This window comes from Saimiri boliviensis, chromosome 9 (genome assembly GCF_048565385.1).
Source record: "Saimiri boliviensis isolate mSaiBol1 chromosome 9, mSaiBol1.pri, whole genome shotgun sequence".
Taxonomy (NCBI): domain Eukaryota; kingdom Metazoa; phylum Chordata; class Mammalia; order Primates; family Cebidae; genus Saimiri; species Saimiri boliviensis.
In genome coordinates, this window is record NC_133457.1 from 81550655 (window position 1) to 81570687 (window position 20033).

The 20033-nt window shown below is 41.4% G+C and overlaps 1 protein-coding gene across 1 annotated transcript in view; it reads right to left on the bottom strand.

The window, feature by feature from the left end:
- Nucleotides 1-20033, bottom strand: part of MACROD2 (mono-ADP ribosylhydrolase 2) — a 2026697-nt gene that overhangs the window by 538865 nt on the left and 1467799 nt on the right. Inside the window, exon 8 of the mRNA XM_039479347.2 lies at nucleotides 15530-15603. Coding sequence (XP_039335281.2) covers nucleotides 15530-15603 — 74 coding nt within the window. The remainder of the gene's footprint in view (nucleotides 1-15529; nucleotides 15604-20033) is intronic.

Here is a 20033-nt window from a genome sequence, read left to right on the forward strand (position 1 = left end):
GCTCCTATGCTACAAGCCTGTACAGCATGCTACTTTTCTGAATATTGTAGGCAGTTGTAACACAATAAGTATTCGTGTGTTTAAACATATCTGAACAGGGAAAAGGTACAGTAAAAGTAAAGTAGAAAAGAGTAAAAAATGGAACCCCCATATAGGGTACCCACCATGAATGGAGCTTGCAGGACCATGAGTTGCTCTGGGGAAGTCAGCGGGTGACTCGTGAGTGCATGTGAAGGCCTGGGATGTTACTGTACACTGTTGTAGACTTTACACGCAGTGCATGTGAGCAAGCCTACATTTATTTAAAATTTTGCTTCTTTAATATAAATTAACTTCAACTTACTGTATTTTTTATTTTTTAAACTTTTGACTCTTGCAATAACAGTTTAACATAGAAACGCATTTTATAGTTGCACGGAAGTATTTTCTTTCTTTATATCCTTACTCTGTAAGTTTTTTCTATTTTTAACATTTTAAATTTGTTCATTTACTTTTAGAAGTTTCTTTTAAGAAAATTAAGACACAAACACTCATTAGCCTAGGTCCATATCAGTTTAGAATCATCAAAACATCATTAGATAAGAATGTTTCCATTGCATTATAATCCTAGGAGACCACTGTTTTCTATGTGTTCTGTTGTTGACAAAAACGTCTTTATGTACTACCTGACTGTATTTTTAGTTAGTGAAAGACCAAGCTCAAATTGATTTGCTTTTGAAATCCAGTTACCCTGGGCTATTATTGGTAGGTCAAAAAGTTTACTTTTATTTGTAATGAAGCAAGATGCCACATGATTTTAAATCCTTAAAATGATGTCTTTTGAATTCAATATGGAAATTATAAGAAACAGTATGACACAGGGTTTGAGTATATCAGTTTTTCTTGTTACTGTCTCACATGCACACGTGTGCACACACACACATAACCTCTGCTACACATACCGAAGATATTTTATGTTTCATTTAGTTCAAGGTTCTAAGTTGCTGGGCAAACCAACGGCTTTTAAGATTTTCACAGGTAAAATAATAATGCATGTGTGGAAGGGGACTGGGGGGAAGCAATTGAAAGCCCGTTCCTGCTGTAACGACTTCAAGGAATGCCTATAATTACACATTTAACAAGTCTAATGATACATTTCAGAGAATACATTTATGACCACCTCTAAAGAAAACCATTAGCCGGCTGTACTTAGAAAACAGGGAATTTATTTTCTTTTTCCTTTGCCTCCTGAACAGAAAGTGACTATTTGGGGGTTCATTTACTGCTGGCAAATGGCCATTTCCTGCCTCTAGACAAAAAGGCTTAAAAGAACTTATAAAAAAACAGTTGAAATCCTCTCTAGACATCTAATAACTTATAAAGAAAAGAACGTTTGATGAGTCAGTGCAAATGAATCAGGGACATATGGATCCTATTTCCCTTGAGTTTAAATTTGTAGAGAGAAGAACTTCGGAAAATGAACTTTGTAGATGTCACTGAACCCAAGGGAAAAACATACGAGATAATTACTCAACTTAATACATTCCTAAGCTGCCCTTGGTGCTTAGCTGAAGCACACCCAGGTCATTTGTAGTTCCATTTGCACTGTCAAACACACACCCCATCAGGCTCTAATTGTTTTCAGAGTAAAATTTGAAACAGCAGAAAATATTAAGGTAGGTCATGTTCTCAGCAATGAATTCTAACATAGAAATTCATTTCCCAATTCCTTAAAGAAACTTAATTGTGCCAGTGGCAGGGGGTCCTAGAAGCATTGTGGGTGACAAATATCTCCACATCCAGGGTCTGATTCACATGTGGGTGGTATAAACAGGCTCCAGTAAAGGACAACGGGGTACCAACCAGAAAATCATCTCTTGCAGCCATGCTTAATGGTGCCTTCATGTCCAGGGAGAATTAATTTGCTTCACATGACTGAGTACTTTATTCTCAAAAGTTTTCTCAGGAACCAATATAATTACATAAGATCCATGAGATAGACCTGTTGGCTTTATTTTTAAATCTGCCTACAATAAGTACTCAAAGAAGAATTTAGTTGTATATGTTAATGATTTTTACTAACTTCTTATTAAATGCATCTCTTGCACACAGGCATTGGAGGCAATATCCAGAGACAATGATTACTATAAACAGGATATTGGGAATACACTAAAATATGCTTTCTAAAAGATGGCAAAAGGCCTCTACTGTGTCCAGGGTGCCACAAAAGCTGCCCAGCAACTCTCATGGATATTTAATGTGAGTTGAGTTACATCATATGTAAACTTCATCAAACTCACTTACTGATCAACCCATGTCAAGTGCTTGTGAGTACAAAGTAAGCTGTGGCCACCCCAGGGCTAGCTGGACAATATGGCCCCAAGCCCAGGCTCCTAATCCCTTGTTAGAAAACCAGTGGTAAACTTGTTGAGAGGAGAGATTCACTCTCATGGTTTTCACTTAACATAGCCTTTTCCTCATTGAGGAGAACAAATGGGAGTTTCTACTGCAGTATATCCTAGCCATAAAACATTGTTGAGAGCAACTAGACTAATCTTTCTCAACCACTAGCTGGAGAAATTTTTAAAATATAGGGTACTCTCCTCTCAAATATTCTGATACAGTAGATTTAGGGTATGCCCGAGTATCTGATTTAAACATTTTTTCCAAGTGATTTTCACCTTATCTTACAAGTGAGGAATAGTTCCAGAATGACTGTCACATCTCCAGGAATAACCTTGTCTCACTGACAAGCTGGGCAACCCCTTGGTCATTAGGGAAGAGCTTCAGTAGGTAACAGGGCAGAAGCAGCAGCCCGGACTAAGGGAAATCAGCTGGTGAGAAACAGGCAACATTTATGTGGTAAAACTTATACAACTGAGCGGTTCTTATGCAACCTTCAAGCTCTAATGTCAGCACATAAAGTGAAAATTTCACATGAGCAAAATTATTCTTTGAAATTCTTTAGAAAGGCCCTATGTTGGGAACTGACACATCACATCCCAGTAAGTCCAGCAAATCCAGTGTTGCCTCTGGCTTTAGGAGAGATTGCTGGACCTTTTTTTAAAGCCTCCGTGAGCAAAAGGTGAAGTTTTTGGCTTATATGGAGGAGCAGTGTCAGAGAAGCCACAACAATAAAAAGTCTTTACATATTAGCATCACATCAGTGTAGAAAGAAGCTAAGGAACATGTGCAAATTTGGACCAACTGGAAGTGAAGTGAATTCATACGTCTTATTTTCGTTCAATGGTTTATGGTGAAACTTAAATAATACTATTTAGGTTTTTTTTTCTCCCTATCTCTTTTTTTAAAAGAGTGTGCACAACGGAGCCTATCTGTCTGCATAGCTCCTCCCTACCACTGGCTGTCACTTGCCCTGGTGCCCAAGAGTTCATATGCTAGGTGGCTGCAACCCCTGCAGTGGAATCGAGTCTAAGGTCACTATTTCAGAATACATCTTCGGCTTCACTTCCTTGCCTGAGGCCCTCAACCTGGGATCACAGATGTAAACCTGACCCAGTTTTAGTAACTTCTATTCAACACAAGTTTAGTTAACTGTAGATCCCCCAATATTCTTCTATTCTCTGCTTCTTGCAAATGGATAGTATCCTCACTAAAAGGTTGGGGCTTTCTGCCATGGACTTTGAAGGAGTTCATAAATAGAAATGAAGACAATATAATCTGATTGCAGGAGAGCACGTTAGCTAGCCTTTCCGCCCCTGGGCTCACCATTACAGCCTCCAATGGTGCATGGCCAGAGGCCCGCACTCTGGTGACGTTTCTTCTAGTATGTTTTCTGTTAAGCCATGACACTGGAGAAACAAGTGCTTTGCCAGACCTATCTGGGTTTCTTACCCTAGTGAGTAGCAATGGCATCATCAAAGGAATCTAGTGTTTCCAGAGGAGCCACCTCTTTGCCTAGATGTGATCAGAGAGACAATGAGATGGTTTCAGCTCTGGCCACAGCTTCTACCTCAAACAGCACCCTGGCTGAAAACATCGCCCATCAACAAGCAAATCTTTAATTCCACTAGAGTGGGAAAGTGCCTTTTTTGTTTTTCCTGAGTTGAGCTAGATGACAGTGTCAAAACTGTTAATTTTCCCTTCAATCAGGACAGCATACGAGTCCCGGTCCATAAAGGTAGAGGGCAAGGAAAACGTTTCTTTTTCCTCCCTATCTAGAACAGATGAAGGTGCATGCTTCTAGCTCCAGAAATTGTTCTTAGAATGTCCTTGAGTAGGACCTCCCAATGTTGTTTTTATCCCTGTGTCTGATGTAGATCCAACCACATGCTCAGAGGTTTATTTTCTATTTATAAAAATGTCACATCATTTGGATAATCAGCACATTTAATTTCATAAGGAGCTTTAAAAGTTGGCTATTTTGAAACCACCATATAATCCAGATCATTTACAGAAAATCAACATGGCGGCCTCTCCTCCTACACTAAATGGGTCAAGGTTGTTAATATCAACTCTAAAGATACATCCGTATGGGGGTTGGTAATCATCTTAAAGGCATACAGACAGCACATACAAATGTTGCTTGATTGTCGGTATACCACTGGAGGAGCCTGAGCATAAGGCTTCCTACTAATCTCATTGTGATATGAAGACATGGGCAAAGGCATGGCCAGGATGCATCAGTGGGCCTGCTCCAGAAGACAGACGTCAATGGCACAGAATCCTGGAGCTAGAAGAGACATGCCCACCCTCCCTATTTTACAGATGAAGCAACTGAGTCCAGAGAGATGGAGTTAACTGTTTCAGGCTGTGTAAGAGTGGGGAAGAATCTGATTAGACCACCAAGTTTCCTCTTTGGAGTGAGAGTACACAGTGGTGGTCATAACTGCACGCTACCTTTTGCCACCCCACATACAGGAGCCACAATTCCCATTCTTGGTGCATGGAAGAGGAGCTGAGCTTCCGTGACATAGTAGACTCCTGAATACATTCCTGCAGACTCGGAGCTTCCAAGCCAAATTTTGCAAAGGGATCTATTCTCTTTCAAACACATCAATTCTAACCCTAGGAACATCCTGTCCACGTCATCTGAGCAAACTCCATTCCCTCTTTCTCTCTCTCTCTCTTTTAATACCTTCACCTTCCAGTTTGATTTTAAAGAGTGTCTATTTCACCTGTCTCATGCTATGTCTTAGCCTCTACTCAGTGCTGGCTTCCATTAGTGTGTGTTTCCTATCTCCAGGCTGTAGTAAAGAAGGAGGAAAATACAGCCATCAGAAAATTAATTAATTACTATCTTTTGATGTTCCTCCAGGATGAAGGAAAATATTGAAAGGCTGATTTTGTAAAATGCATCATAACTAACTTTACTATTAGGACAGGGACTCTCAAATATTTTTCCAGCTAACACATTTGAAGGATGTAAAATACTCTCATCAAAAACAGTGGCTCAACATAGCAGAGGTTCTCTGAAAGGGGTAGAATAAACTAATTAAAGCATATAGTGTTGAAAAAAATAACCCGATATATGATTCTCAACCTTCCCTTTTCTCTAGTTAAAGATGATTTTTGAGTTGTAAAAACTTAAAATGGGCGCCCATTTCATTTTGCTAAAATACACTGCACTTTGCCTCAGTGTGGGTTCTTCCCTTGAGCCAACCGAATGGGCTCCAGGACTCTTGCCAACTGCCTGCAGATCTGAGACATCTTCAAATGATCTTCCTAAAGAAGAACCTCCCAAAATGGTAGGGAACATGGGAGCTGTGCTCCAGATCCCTCAGCTTCAACACCATTTTTTATTCATGATTCCAGGTGGCAAAGAAATCCCAGGGAAAGACCCTAATCAACCTATTTGGGGTCTCTTCTTGTATATAGCTAATCTGGATAAAGTCCCCAGCCCTAGACAGACCACAAAAGCAGAGTTATGGTAGAACACGAAAGTGCCTTACTAGTTGACTTAAAACATTTCCTTTAACCGTCACATCTGGGAAATTAAAGATTTTAGAATCACTACCTTGAAGAGAGTTTTGTTAGACAGAATGCATCTTTTGGCCATGCCTCTGCCAGGAGACACATCAGGAGTCGATAAATACTGACCTCCTTTCCCTCTTTCTTCCATCTTTAACTCCTCCATGTGTCTATTCTACATCCCCTAGAACTCCTTCTAGAAGCTCCAGACCTAATGGCAGTATATATGGATCACCCCTCATGCCTATTTAAACAAAATCCCAACCCACCCCCAAACCACTCACCCCCAACAGAGTAGTTTTTCAGGTTCTCTCTGCACACACACACAAAACATTTGTTGGACTTTGATGAGCTCTCCACCAGAGTAACAGTGGGGAACAGGGCATTTGGGTAACCTCACCTCAATGCCTAAGAGTATAATTCGAGCCCTCCCCATGGCTGGCTAACTGGCTCACTAGCTGAGGCAGCAAAGTGCATCTTATCCCATGTATTGTGCTTTCTGCTGACCACAGCAGGCTCATGGAGCATGAAGGCAATGCTTGCTGTTGTCTTGGGGCTTTATTTCTGGCTTCAAAACCTCGTTGTGCCAGTTGTGAGAGATACTAAAGCCGGATGGAGGTGGAAGTGTCGGGGGATCTGTGCATTTGGCAAACTCCCTTGTGGGGAAGTGTATGGTGACCCCAAGCACTGGAACACCCCCATCAGAAGGGGAGAAGCTTCCTTGGGGCTTGGCTTTTATACTAACAACGGCAACAATGACTGCTTGTCAAAAATACCAACAAGGACAGCCTCAGAGTGATGAGAGATGATCTGGGGAGACAGAGAGAAAGGGAAGGGGAGGAGAAGGGAAGGGAGGGGAGGGAAGGGGAAAGGAAAGGAGAAGGGAGGGAGGAAAGAGAGAAGGAAGGAAGGGGAGGGGGAGAAAGAGAGAGAAAGAAAAAGAAAGAAAGAGAGAAGGGAAAGGAAGGGAGGGGGAAAGAGGAAGGAATGAGGGAATTGAGAGAAGCAGGAGGGGACGGAGGAAGAAAGAGAGGGAGGGAGAAAGAAAGGAAAGGAGAGAAGAGAGAAGAGAGGGAGAAAAAGAGGGGGGTAGGGATACAGGGAGAGAAAAAGAAAGAGGTAGAGAGAAAATACAAAATGTCAGCAAGTCACCAGGGTTCTTGAAGAGAAAGAGCAACACCGCGCATCCGCGACGTCTGGGAGTAACTGTTCTCGGTGCTGTCACCGCCTGAGAGTGTCACGGCTCCACCTGGACGTCGCGTTTGGGCCAGTCAGAGGATACATTTCTGTGGCAGCATACGAGGAGGAGGAGGAGGAGGAGGAGGACCCTAACCACACTGCTGCCCAGGACGTGACCATTTCAAAGAGGGAATCACTTTTTTCAAGCACACGAATTCTAACACTAAATTCCACCAAAACCTAAGGCCATAATAAATACTCAGATGCTGTCTGTGGACATAAAACGACTCCTGGGGGACAGCACGGAGCATTCCATTTGCTCCCTCCCAGTCTCCGAACGTGAACCACGCCCCTGCACTGCACAGATTGAAGGACGGCACGTGATACTTTTGCGTAAGTGTAAACAATAGTCCACAGGAATTTGGAGCTTGTTTTGAAATATCTGATTTTCCCATCATAAATGTAGGCATCATTTCATGTTTTGTTTAAAACCCCTTTTTAAGAATCACAAAGATCCTAAGGCATTTGGCGTCAGAGACATAAGGCAGGCCCCACACGGGGTTGTTTTTTTTTTTTTTTTTTGGTGATCCATAATGTGATGCTGAAATAAAAGTGGCAAACAATTTTTAACACTACATATGCTCAAAGACCTCTGCCAAGGAGGGGAAAAAATAGTCTTGGCACCAGAAAGTGCAACAGTTTCTTTGTGATCGGTCAGGGGGAAACAAGCGGCTGGGTCCTCGGCCTTGTCCAATCAGAATGAGAGCAGCAGCTGGACCACCCGGGAGGCTGGACATGCATTTCTACAGTGGATTCCCAATTCTGTTTTCTGGGGTAGAGAAATCTGTTCAGCTTCTTCGGAAGTTTGTGAATGAGGTACCTGAATACTGGAAGGCAGGGGAGGGTGATAAGGTCAACTGCTTCTACGCAGTAGAAACCAACGTCTCTACTTCCAAAGGACATCAAGGATGAACTGAAAGCTAATCTTGTCTCTGGCTCTCAGTAGCTTACTATGAGGCCTAGACCACACTGAGTAAGGTCTGAGAGCCTTGGCTGGCATCAAATTGCAGAGCTGGACATCTGTCCCAGAGCGATGCTGCCACATCTGTAGGCTTGCTACTTCAAGTGACAAATAGCAATACCACAGGTGTTGTGTTTCCCTCCGAAGGCACAGAATAAACTATTTAAGTGACAAGTAGACGATATTTAACATTTTGAACAACAATCTGTTTATGCTAAAAGCATAGTTTAAAAAAAATATGGTAGGCAAAGACCCAAACCCTGCACGCGAGGAGAGAAAACTACCACCTTCCTCCTACATGAAAGAAAATCTATTTAGGTTTTGAAAATGCGGAGCTGGGGTTCTTCCCTGCCAGTGATTTCCAATCTAGCCAGGTGACATAAACAAGGGCCTTCAAAGATGAACCCAAGATTTCTCTGTTGAACTGTCCCCAGCCCAGAACAATGGGATCTGTCTGGGGAGGAGAACAGTATTGATAGGAAGGAGGATATTAGGAAACTCCTTTGGAGTAGTACAGCGGGAAGAAGTCCATCCCCAACAGCTCACTGAGATGGTGCTGGGGCCGGGCCTCAGGGGAACCACGGGCTCCCCTTTGGAGAGCTGTAGGTGGCCACAGTTTTACCTAGAGCTTCCTGTAATGCCGGGCTCCTGTCCATAGCTGCTTCTTTATTACTGATGGTAGGATGAGAGGGGTTCAGGTTTCCTTCACGATACAACTGATCCTTGATCAGTACCTTAGGGTTCCACATTTAAAAGTTCTCAGGGGCTGGGCACAGTGGCTCATGCCTGTCATCCCAGCACTTTGGGAGGCCGAGGAGGGTGGATCACAAGGTCAGGAGTTCAAGATCAGCCTGACCAAAATGGTGAAACCCCGTCTCTACTAAAAATACAAAAATTAGCTGGGCGTGGCAGTGCGTGCTTATAATCCCAGCTACTCAGGAGGCTGAGGCAGGAGAATTGCTTGAACTGGGACGTGTGAGGCAGGGAGGTTACAGTGAGCCAAGACTGAGCCACTGAACTCCAGCCTGGGTGACAGAACGAGACTGTCTAAAACAAACAAACAAACAAACAAACAAACAAACAAAAGTTCCCAGGAAACTCATTGATCTTCCAGCTCAGAATTTTCATCTTAGAAGGCGTATCCACTGATTAACAGGTTTATCTGGGAAACCAAACACACGGTGCTATGTGCTGTAGGATGCTTGCTCCTTTGGGGTATCTGAAATATCAAATATGACCACCATGACTTGGAAATATCTCACAGTATCAAGCCATTTGTGGCTCTAAAGGGTGAGATGCATCCTGTTCTACTTTTCTGTGGAAAAAATGGCAAATCTGTACATTGTCCCACAGACCAAGAGCCAAATGCCACCAGTCCCCGGGGTCGAACAATAGAACAGGCCCTGTAAAAACATTTCTTAGCCTAACTTCCCGATAGGAGCAGGGGGGCTCAGAGCTGCAGACTGGGGAAATCCCTATTCCACAAAGAATTATATTTTTATATTGCATGAAAAATAAGGAATGCATGAAATCGCATTTGATAACACAGAGCAGCCACCCCAACTTAGAAATCTAGGCCATATTTCCATTGTTCAGTTCCGTAACAGTCCCTTATTTTGCTCACCTATTTCTGTAATAAAGTTACTACCTGAGAAAAATGGTGCACTTAGAGAAAGGTTATCATGCTACCTGCTGCCAGTTTTTACTGCCAACTCTGATATTCTTTTCTTTTGGTTTTCTGAACTCAGAAGTTCTTAAGACTTAATTTAGCTGAAAATGCCAGTGGGTAATCTTCAGCCCCTGCCTGCCTCATGTTTGATCCCTGGGTTTCACTGCCACCTTACCTCTCCAGTCATGATTTTCATTTCTTTGTATTTCTCTTCTGTGTTGTGAGATAATTCATCTGTCTGATTTTCTCACAGCAATAATTCAGTTCTCAGTAGTGAATATTCTTTTACTTTTTCAAAAATTTTTCAACTCTCGAGTCATTATGTTTTCCAGTTCTAAGTCATTTTGGTGCCTCAGTTACAGTCTTTTGAGAATCCCCCTTCCTTTTTTGGGGGAGGGGGTTAAAGTGCTGCTTTAGCTTTTCTGCTAGAGCTGCCACTGTTTGAGCCACAGCACTGTGTGTGCAGCAGGGTTCCTACCTTCGGGTTTCTGAGTCCTCTTAAATATAGGCTGTGCCCTTGCAGTTCAGACTTTGGGGAAATTAAACAAGTGGATGGTGGACGACAGACATGAATTTCCTCCTCCTGACCACTGGGACTCCAGTCAGGCCTCTCTGGGTGTGGAAGTACCCAGCCACACCAGCTGGTGGTGATTTATGAAATTAAATGTAAGCAAATCAACCACTGTGTTGGGAAAGAAAAAGTGTACATTCCTGATGGTTTTGAAATCAGGGAGTAAGTTAATGGTGAAATGTAAAAGCCCATCAATTATATGAGAGCATCAATTATTTATGGGGAATGACAGCCACAAACCATGAAATTTGTAAACGCTGAATAATAAACTCAGCTGAATAAGAAAATTATGGCCACGGACGGGGGAAATCACATTACATGGGTTCCTCTTTTTGCTTTTTAAAGAAAAATTCTGAGGGAACCTGACCAGCTAAGAGTTTCAGAAAATCCAGCCTTGTCCACTGAACTGAGGCCTTGCCTCAGGCATGGCTCACTGACCCACAAATGGACAGACACAATCATGATGGGGCCGCATGTAAGCAGGTGAATGAGAATAAAAGACAACATGCAAAATGATGATAATAATGAAAACAAAGACATGGGAGAGACACCGAGCTGGAGTGGGAGAGAATGAAAATGAGCTACCTTGGTTCTTAACGGAGGTAGAGTCTGGGATTCTGTCATTCACGAGACCCCTCTCTAGTTCTGCTCTAGTTCTGGCCCTTGGATTTCAAGACTTCTTTTTTTTTTTTTTTTTTTTTTTTAATGCAGTTCACTTATATAACACACTCCCCTTTATGTAAGCTAGTTTGACTCTATTCTATTTCTTGCAAGCAATCTCAAACTGAGGCCAAACCCAAGTTAAGGTTATGGTGATCTGAACAATTTCACCATGTCTTTCTTGCCTACTTTTCTTGAGCTTTATGCTTCAATAACCAAGTATCTATTTGAAATCTTCAAATCTAAAATCACCTCAGACTTAACTATCCATAATGTGGCAACACAATACTTGCTTTCTTCATGTTTTCATATAAACATGCTCTTATAATAATATTCTTCATCTCAGCAAATGCACCAAAATTTACCCAGGCCAAAAATTTAGTTGTCATCCTTGATTCTTCTGTTTTTGTCATATATCACATCTGACTTACCTTTATAATAGACATTACTAATTTGTGTAGATATTCAGTTTGCTCTATTCTGAACATACAAAAAGACTATATTTTCTTGTCTCCAGGAACTAAGTTCCTGGGTGCCTTTTCCTGGACAATGACATGTGAGCGAAAGCTCCATGCATCATTCCTTTGTAGAAATATTTCTACAAGGGAATTGATTATCTATCTTTTCTGGTCATGTGATAGATGATACTTCACCTGGTAGAGTGTCTGTCAGCCTGAGCTTGTAAGTCAGATCCCTCTTCTGATTCAAGATGTACAAACAGGGTGAATAAGAAACAAACCTCTGTAATCCCAGCACTTTGGGAGACCGAGGCGGGTGGATCACGAGCTCAAGAGATTGAGACCATCCTGGTCAACGTGGTGAAACCCCATCTCTACTAAAAATACAAAAAATTAGCTGGGCATGGTGGCACATGCCTGTAATCCCAGCTACTCAGGAGGCTGAGGCAGGAGAATTGCCTGAACCCAGGAGGCAGAGGTTGCGGTGAGCCGAGATCGTGCCATTGCACTCCAGCCTGGGTAACAAGAGCGAAACTCCGTCTCAAAAAAGAAACAAACCTTTGCTGTTTGTGATACCAAGAATTGGGAGTTGTTTGTAACTGTAGCATAAGCTACCCTATCCTAACTGAAAACAGTCCTCTAGTCCTGTTGGCTGAATCTTCAAAGTCTACCCAGAACTTGATACTTGTTACCTCCTTTTGTGCCATCACTGTATTCCAGAGCACTCTCATCTCCGGCCTGGATTTACTGCAGCTCTCTCTTCATGCGTCTACCATTTCCGACTCTGGTATCTTATAAATATCAGATATCATTTTCCAAAGAGCAGTCAGGCTTGTTTGTTAAAGGTGAATTATATCTGTTATTCTGCTGCCCAAAACTTTTCAACAACTACCCACTAGAATAAAATTCAAAGTCTCTCTATGAACCGCAAGACCCTGTCATGTGACCTCTGTTTATTTCTCCAGACTTGTCTCCTGCCATTCTTTCATCTCTCTGCTTCAGTCATGTTGGGTCTCACCATAGCTAGCAAGCAGTAAGCTCATTCTGTCTTCCGGGCTTTTCTCCTGTGGTTACCTCTGTGTGGAATGTTTTACCTCAAGGCCTCTATGTGGTTTGACTTCCTCCTTCCCATCGTACAAATCTGTGTTCCGCCGGGCACGGTGGCTCAAGCCTGTAATCCCAGCACTTTGGGAGGCCGAGGCAGGTGGATCACAAGGTCAAGAGATCGAGACCATCCTGGTCAACATGGTGAAATCCCATCTCTACTAAAGATACAAAAAAATTAGCTGGGCATAGTGGCACGTGCCTGTAATCCCAGCTACTCAGGAGGCTGAGGCAGGAGAATTGCCTGAACCCAGGAGGCAGAGGTTGCGGTGAGCCAAGATCGCGCCATTGCACTCCAGCCTGGGTAACAAGAGCGAAACTCCGTCTCAAAAAAAAAAAAAAAAAAAAAAAAAAGTCTGTGTTCCAAGATTATATCCTCTACTTTACCTAAAAACACATCCTCCAATCCTCCAATTGCCCTGCTTTATTCTGTAAAGCACTCTTTGAACTTTCCTATTTCTTTATTTTTTATATTTGCTTAATTTATGTTAAGCAAACATAATCATTTTTCTAGACTACCAATACCACAAAGCAAGGATTTTGTTTTTCAGTGCTCTGTCCCTAGAATACATTAAAAAAAGTATCTGGTACTTAGTGGGATTCAATAAATATTTATCAAATGAGTGAATTAATGAATAAGTAGCTTAAACAATCAGGACATCAAAACAATAGTGCAGGCATCCCCAAACTACAGCCCACGGGCCGCATGCAGCCCCCTGAGGCCATTTATCCCCTCCCCCCCACACCGCACTTCAGGAAGGGGCACCTCTTTCACTGGTGGTCAGTGAGAGGAGCACAGTATGTGGCAGCCCTCCAATGGTCTGAGGGACAGTGAACTGGCCCCCTGTGTAAAAAGTTTAGGGACACCTGCAATGGTGCAAAGAAGCGAAAACAATTAGAACCAATACTCTTTTATACATCCTTAACCTAGTCTGTTTGTTTAACAGCAAAAAACAAATCAAAATACTGCTAGATAATCAATTTATTCAGCTTTTATCTATTATCTACCAATTATAATTCATTTATTTAGAAAAACCTGGTGTGTTTGAGTTGACTTACTTAAATTGGCATATTGAAACTAGGAGTCTTTTTAAAAAGGGAATCAGCACAGGATATGCTTCAAGTTGCAAGAGCAGAAACTGAGTTTCTCAATCCAAATTATCTATACTTTCTACAATGGACCCAAGAAATTAGCAGAAAAATAAAAGGATATGAAAGGAAAAGAATGGACTCAAAGATAAGATCGGTAAGTGAATTAAGTAGAAGACACTAGATTAGAAAATTTCTATGGAAAATAATTTTCCAAATAATTTAGCTAGAGAGAATCAATGAGCAGCATTTGTCGACGAGCTGTGTGTGTGACCAATATGTTTATTCTTCATCACCACATCCTCAATGATGTGAGTTTATGTGTATGTCCGTCACATGCCAAGATGATGCATGAAAACTTCCTGCAGCAGGGCATATCCTTCCATTGCTACTCCAGTGAAAATGACGGATACGCACTGATACACTTGCTCAGTTGTCACTTCTCACTCATGCAACGTGCTGCACTTTTGCAAAGCAGATAATCCAGGTGTGGAACATTTACTATGACCAATTGATATATTGAAGATAACTGGCTTTTAAAGGAACTGAGTGTCATTTTCTGGCCTCGGTGACATTCCAGTGAGGAACGTTCAGTGAGTTACAAGAACTGGGTCAGTTTCTTGTCTCTGTGACTTTCCAAGGTTGAGTGAGTCATTTAACCTTTTAACGGAGAATGCGGATGAGGACAACATATACCTATCCTAAAGATTTCATAGGTTGTTGTGAAAAGAATATAACACATGTCAAAGACATGTTTTGTAAGCTGGCTATTTCAGCTTTTGTTTTCCTTCTGCTTCTTTGAGGTAATTTAACATATCCTTTAAATTAAAGTTGCCACATTTATACAGTTCAAAGTAAGAGGGAAATAAAGGGTAAGCACGAAAATGGATAGATTTGGCCCTGTGGTCTTTATTTCTACTTGAGATTAGCAATGTTCATATCCAGTTAAGAAATGCTGAAATTACAATACTTAGAAAACGGCACTGCTGTTTCTTAAAACACGCAAAAGTACAAAGTGCTCTCTCATTTGAAAACCCTGTCACCTGTTTCCATACCTAATCATTGCCAAATAATTCATCTCCTACCCAAGGGAAAAAGCCAAATTCATGGTCCATCCTAAAATGAAACACATTATAGCCATCATGTGAATAACTGAAAAAAAAAATCAGGAGAAAAATGCATAAGATTGTGCATTGTCTGAAACCTCCTTGCTCTAACAATATGTAAATCGACACATCTCTGAAATCTAAAGCTCGTGGTCTCTAGTTATTTTGCTGCTTTGTTTACTTGAGTGATTCCCCTGTTCATCGCTAAATATATCACAAAGATTTTATTAAGTAAGCAGAGTAGGAGGCATGATGAATACTCTGATGAAGGCATTTAGTTTCATAAGAAATCCTGCTCATAACGATTTTGTGATCAATTATCCAAGCCCACTTCAATCTCACACTCAGAAGTCACTTCAGGGAAGTGATAAGTTACAAATCCAAAGAACACAGGATACCAAACAATTACTGTACCCCAGGAATCTCAAATCAACAAAGATATCTCTAAGGAAAATAGCATAAGAAAACTCCTTCTTCCTAATGAAATTCATCCTGCTCTCTTTTTCATGAATATAACACATGCTACCCTTTTACTTATGTAAAAGATAAGATTATGGCTAAACGAATCTGATCACTTCACCCATTTTCACCATCAAATAGACCAAGAGAGTTATCCACGTAACCCAAGTGAAGAATGGTCAGCTAGCTTTGGCTCAATGACTAGGTTGAGCTGCTACTTATAAAATTTATCTGATTTTTTGCGGGGAACTGAGCTCAAATTACACCATCTCGGATGTTCACTGATCATGTTGTTTCTCCTACCTCATGGTGATTCTTGGCAAGCCATTCCTTAATGGTGTTGAGGGCAATGACTGCAGCAGGCTCGTTGGGAAAGCCTAGATGAAGAGCAGAAAAAAAAAAAATGAACAATGAAAGATGAAGGCAACAGAGAGGCTAACCATGCTATGATACTGGAGTTTTCTCATTTAAACAATCTTCAATTCAACCAATGGTACAGGCCTCAGTAAGATGTACGTGGATATGAAGCCTGTGATCCTGCACACAGGCATTAAGAGGGCTGGTCCTGCACCGGTACAGACTTTAAAAAAAAAAGACAATAAATTATTTGTCTCTATTCCTAAAACAATATCAATTAAAAACATATTTACATATGCTTAATAGATTACCATATTCTTTCATATTGTTTTCTTGTAAGACGTGTTCAGATTAAAGTTGATTATCCTCAGTTTAAAACAAAGTACATGTGTCTCAGAGAAAACACATACTTAGCCCTGGGTCAATTCTGCCAGTCACAAGGCCAGCAGAACTCCACCAATGAACTATACCATAGAAAGCTATCATCAGAATTCAGAGGGTAGCTCCTGTTTCACTCGGGGCCATCAGACGTGATGCCTGGAATTCAGATAGCATGAACTAACCAGGTCTTGTTTTATAGGTTTGGTTTTAGAAGAGCAAAAAGAATCACAGACTTATGCCTTGTCCCAGGGAGCAGGAGCATACATGCTCAGAGACTCCCAAACACATTCAGAATATCGGTTTAGCTGATCTAAATCAGACATGTTCCTAGACCTGCAGAATTATCAGACATTCTGCCAATAGTGATGGTATGTGAAGGAATAAACTTATAAATGTATATATTTATGGAGCAGGAAGAAGAAGAGATGGGAGTAACTATGCTACTGAAACTACTCTCATTTGAGCTCATCACTGGCTTCCTAATCACCAAATCCCATCACCTTTTAACTTACCTTCAAGCTCTCTAGCATTAGATATGTTTGACTCGTTTTTTATGTTTTATTTCCCTCTCCCAGATTTTTATTTTTAAGTTTATTACTTATTGTTTTAAAGTTTACAATTCAGTGGTTTGGACTATGTTTATAAAGTCTTGATTTTATAGACTAATTCCCGAATATTTTTATCACCAATCTAGAATATTTCACTAGTTCCAGAATATTTGTATCATCCCATAACGAAACTCTGTACCCGTTAATGGTCACTCCCCGATCTGTCACCCAAAGCCCCTGGTAACCATTAATTAACTTTCTGTCTTTACGAATGTATGAATTCTCCTCCTCAATTTTTCAACCCTGCCTTGTTCCATATCTTCTTCTTCCTGTTTGACCGATTCTTTCCAGGTTTCTTTCTCTAGCAGCATTCATTAAATGTGTGCCATTCCCAGCATCCTCAAGTCAGCCTTCTTTTTTCTTTTCTACTCTGCCTTGTCTATGAGGATATCTTCTAGTCAAGAATCTCCTGGGACATTGTCCATACAGATGCAGAAAGACAGAGAGAGATGTTCCAGAAATGGAGAGAAGCAAGACTGAAAAGATCCGGTTTTATTGGAGGGCAAATATGTATTCTAGTAGTTCAAACTGATGGTTAGATCTCAATAGGTCTTCATAAAAAAAAATGGGTGAGAGGACAGAAAAAAGACAGATACTGTCCCCATTTCCAAGACTATGTGTTGCTTTTCTGATTAGGTTTCTACAGGTTTTGCTAGAGTGTGTGTTAGGAAAGGCGACAGAACAAATCCGAGTCAAGCTTCGTTTTTCTTACAGACAATAACTGTGACACAGAAAATGTGCCGAAGTTCTTGAACCTTTGTAATGTCTACCAAATTTGGGATTGTGCCTTTGTTACGAATAGTGTAATCCTATTCATGTTCTTTAAATGAATGCATCAAAATGTAAAACCCTTAGATTTTCTTTAAAGTTGTCAGTTAATTTATGTAAAAATTATTACTGAACCCCACATGAGTAGCTACATCATACTTTTAATGAGTGCCTGTCCTCTAAAAGCCCAAAGTCTAGGAGAGGAAACAGACGAGTAAAGAGGCAAACAAAACGCAGCGTGACTAGTGGATTAGGGGTGTGTGGACACAGACGAAGAGGACTAAGCAAGAAGAAAGCGTGGGCTTGCAGGAAATAACAGAATATTTGAAGAAGAGAGCTGTACAATGGGGAGCCAAGGAGACGTTATCCTCAGAAATAAGCTGCGAGTTCCAAGGAATTAATGGGAAAGGTTAGGGAAAAGCGAAGCGGAGAAGAAAGCAGGAAGATTGTACGAGTGAGCTACAGAGGAGGAGGAGGCCAGGATGGGCATTTGCTGTTAGGGGATTAACCACAGGAGGCCTTATCAGTTCATCTCTGCCCTGAATTGAACACCTGCATTCACAATTGCCTGGATACCTCTCCTTGATATGCTTCAGCACCAGAAATGCAAAACATGTTCCTACCTAAAACAAACGTCGTCCTGGCTTTCTGGTGTCTGTCTATGGCTTTACCTCTCTTCTAGTTACCTCCATATTTGACTGCCTTCCCTGCCAATAACCGAGTCCTAAAGGCACTGTTCCTCTGAACTACTGTCCACCTTCCCTTCCTTTCCTCCCTTTCCCATTGATTTCATTCAAGATCGGCCCTCACCCAGACAACTGCAGCTGATAACTGTGCTCCTTTGGTCTTCCTTCCCTTCTCCAATCTATCCTAGGAGCCACTTTCAAGTGTTTCTTCCCACAGCACAGTTAACATTACACCTCAACCTTCCGCAAAACAGAGGCAGCCTTTGTTGACTCTCCGACACAGAATAAACATGGGCACCTTGGCTTAGTGTTACACATTCCAGGGACCCCAGGGGGGCTTTCCACATGGATGATTCAATTTTCTCTTATTTATTCTCAACTTATAAAATTCCTCTCCAAATTTTAAGTATGTTTAATAAGTACTTACATCATAAAATTATAGGGCTATACAAATTAATAAATACTGCAACCACGCTCAATTGCAATGACCATCAGCATTAACATTCACCTTTAGAAGACATAATTCCCCACAAAGAAATTATACAAGTTGTCATAGAACCATGGCAACTCTGGTCAGTTCTCAATTATTTGTGACCTCCTGATCACTCTGTCATATTCATCAAAGCATCTGGCACTGTGTCATGGTTTTCATCTTAACCTCAAGGTTTGCTATAACCCCGGGTGATTTCAACATCCAAGAGAGGGACTCACCCCACACCTAGCCAGTCCAATGACCCCCTCATCTTCCACAACCACCTCCTCCACGGATCGTGCTCTGGACCTTGATACAACATTCCAAATTCAAAGTTACTAATTTAAGCAGGGCTCTCTCAAAACCCGTTTTCTCGTTCGTTTGCCTAGCCACCTTCTAAGGAATACTCTTGCCAGCATTTGAAGCCAACTCTGGCTTCAAGCCACTCCCCCAAGTCAATGGCAACATTTCTCGGTGAAAGGAGCTGGCTCCTCCCTGTCTCTCTAGCCTCATGTCATGTTGCATTGCTCTTCGTTTTCGCCACTCAACGACACAGCCATCTTTCTGGTCTTTGAATGCGGTATTTTTATTTTGCCTTCCTTTCGTCATAAGGCTTTGTTTGTGTTCCTTCCTCTTTCTGAAAACACATTTTTTCCCCTCCGCTTTTCCCAGTGTATTTCCATTTTATTCATCCTCTGCTCCGTGACCACTTCTTCAGGAACAGCTTCTCTGACATTGATGACTCCCTATGTTGTGTTTTCAAAACACCATGTACCTTTACCTCACAGACCCATCACAGTTGCAATTCTATATTTATTTATGTAAATATGTGATTAATAACCTTAATAGAGTGAAAACTCTGGGAGGCAGATAACAAATCTGACTTTGCTTATCACCGGATACCTAAAACATTGCTAGCACATAGAGAATAATCAGTAACTAGGTGTTGAATGACTGACTGGATTACAGACTTGTGGATCTTTGCACATACTGACAACAGGAAAAGGCTCACTCCTGGGAGCACAAGGGTGTTCAGCCTTAGAGTACAGGGAGGAGGAAGGCATGCTGAAAAGGTGCTCAACAGATTGTTGTATTCAGAATATCCCTTTTCATCCCTGGGGAAAATTACTGAAAAGGCTTATGAGAAAATCTAGTTCCTGATAGGAAGATATTTTGTGATTAATTAAAAGGGGAGAAAAATATCAAGATGAGTATTTCTGAAAATATGCCTGCTTTCGGTGGACGTGGATATACAAGATAAAACATGATGCTCAGGGTAAACCGCAACAGGACAATTCTTTCTCCACTTAACTGCAAGACCTCCAGGGTTACAAATAAGACCAATGAGTGGACAAAGACAGATTTTAGCCTACGGACGGGCTCCCAAGAGAGTAAGGCTTTCCTCAAAACATCACAACATATTCTGGTCACCAGGAAACTTTTGTTCACAAAAGCAGAAATGGCCACCCAGAGGGGAGGCTACAGACAAGCTTAGACGAATCACTGAATTAGACGACACGGGAAATTTCCTCCAA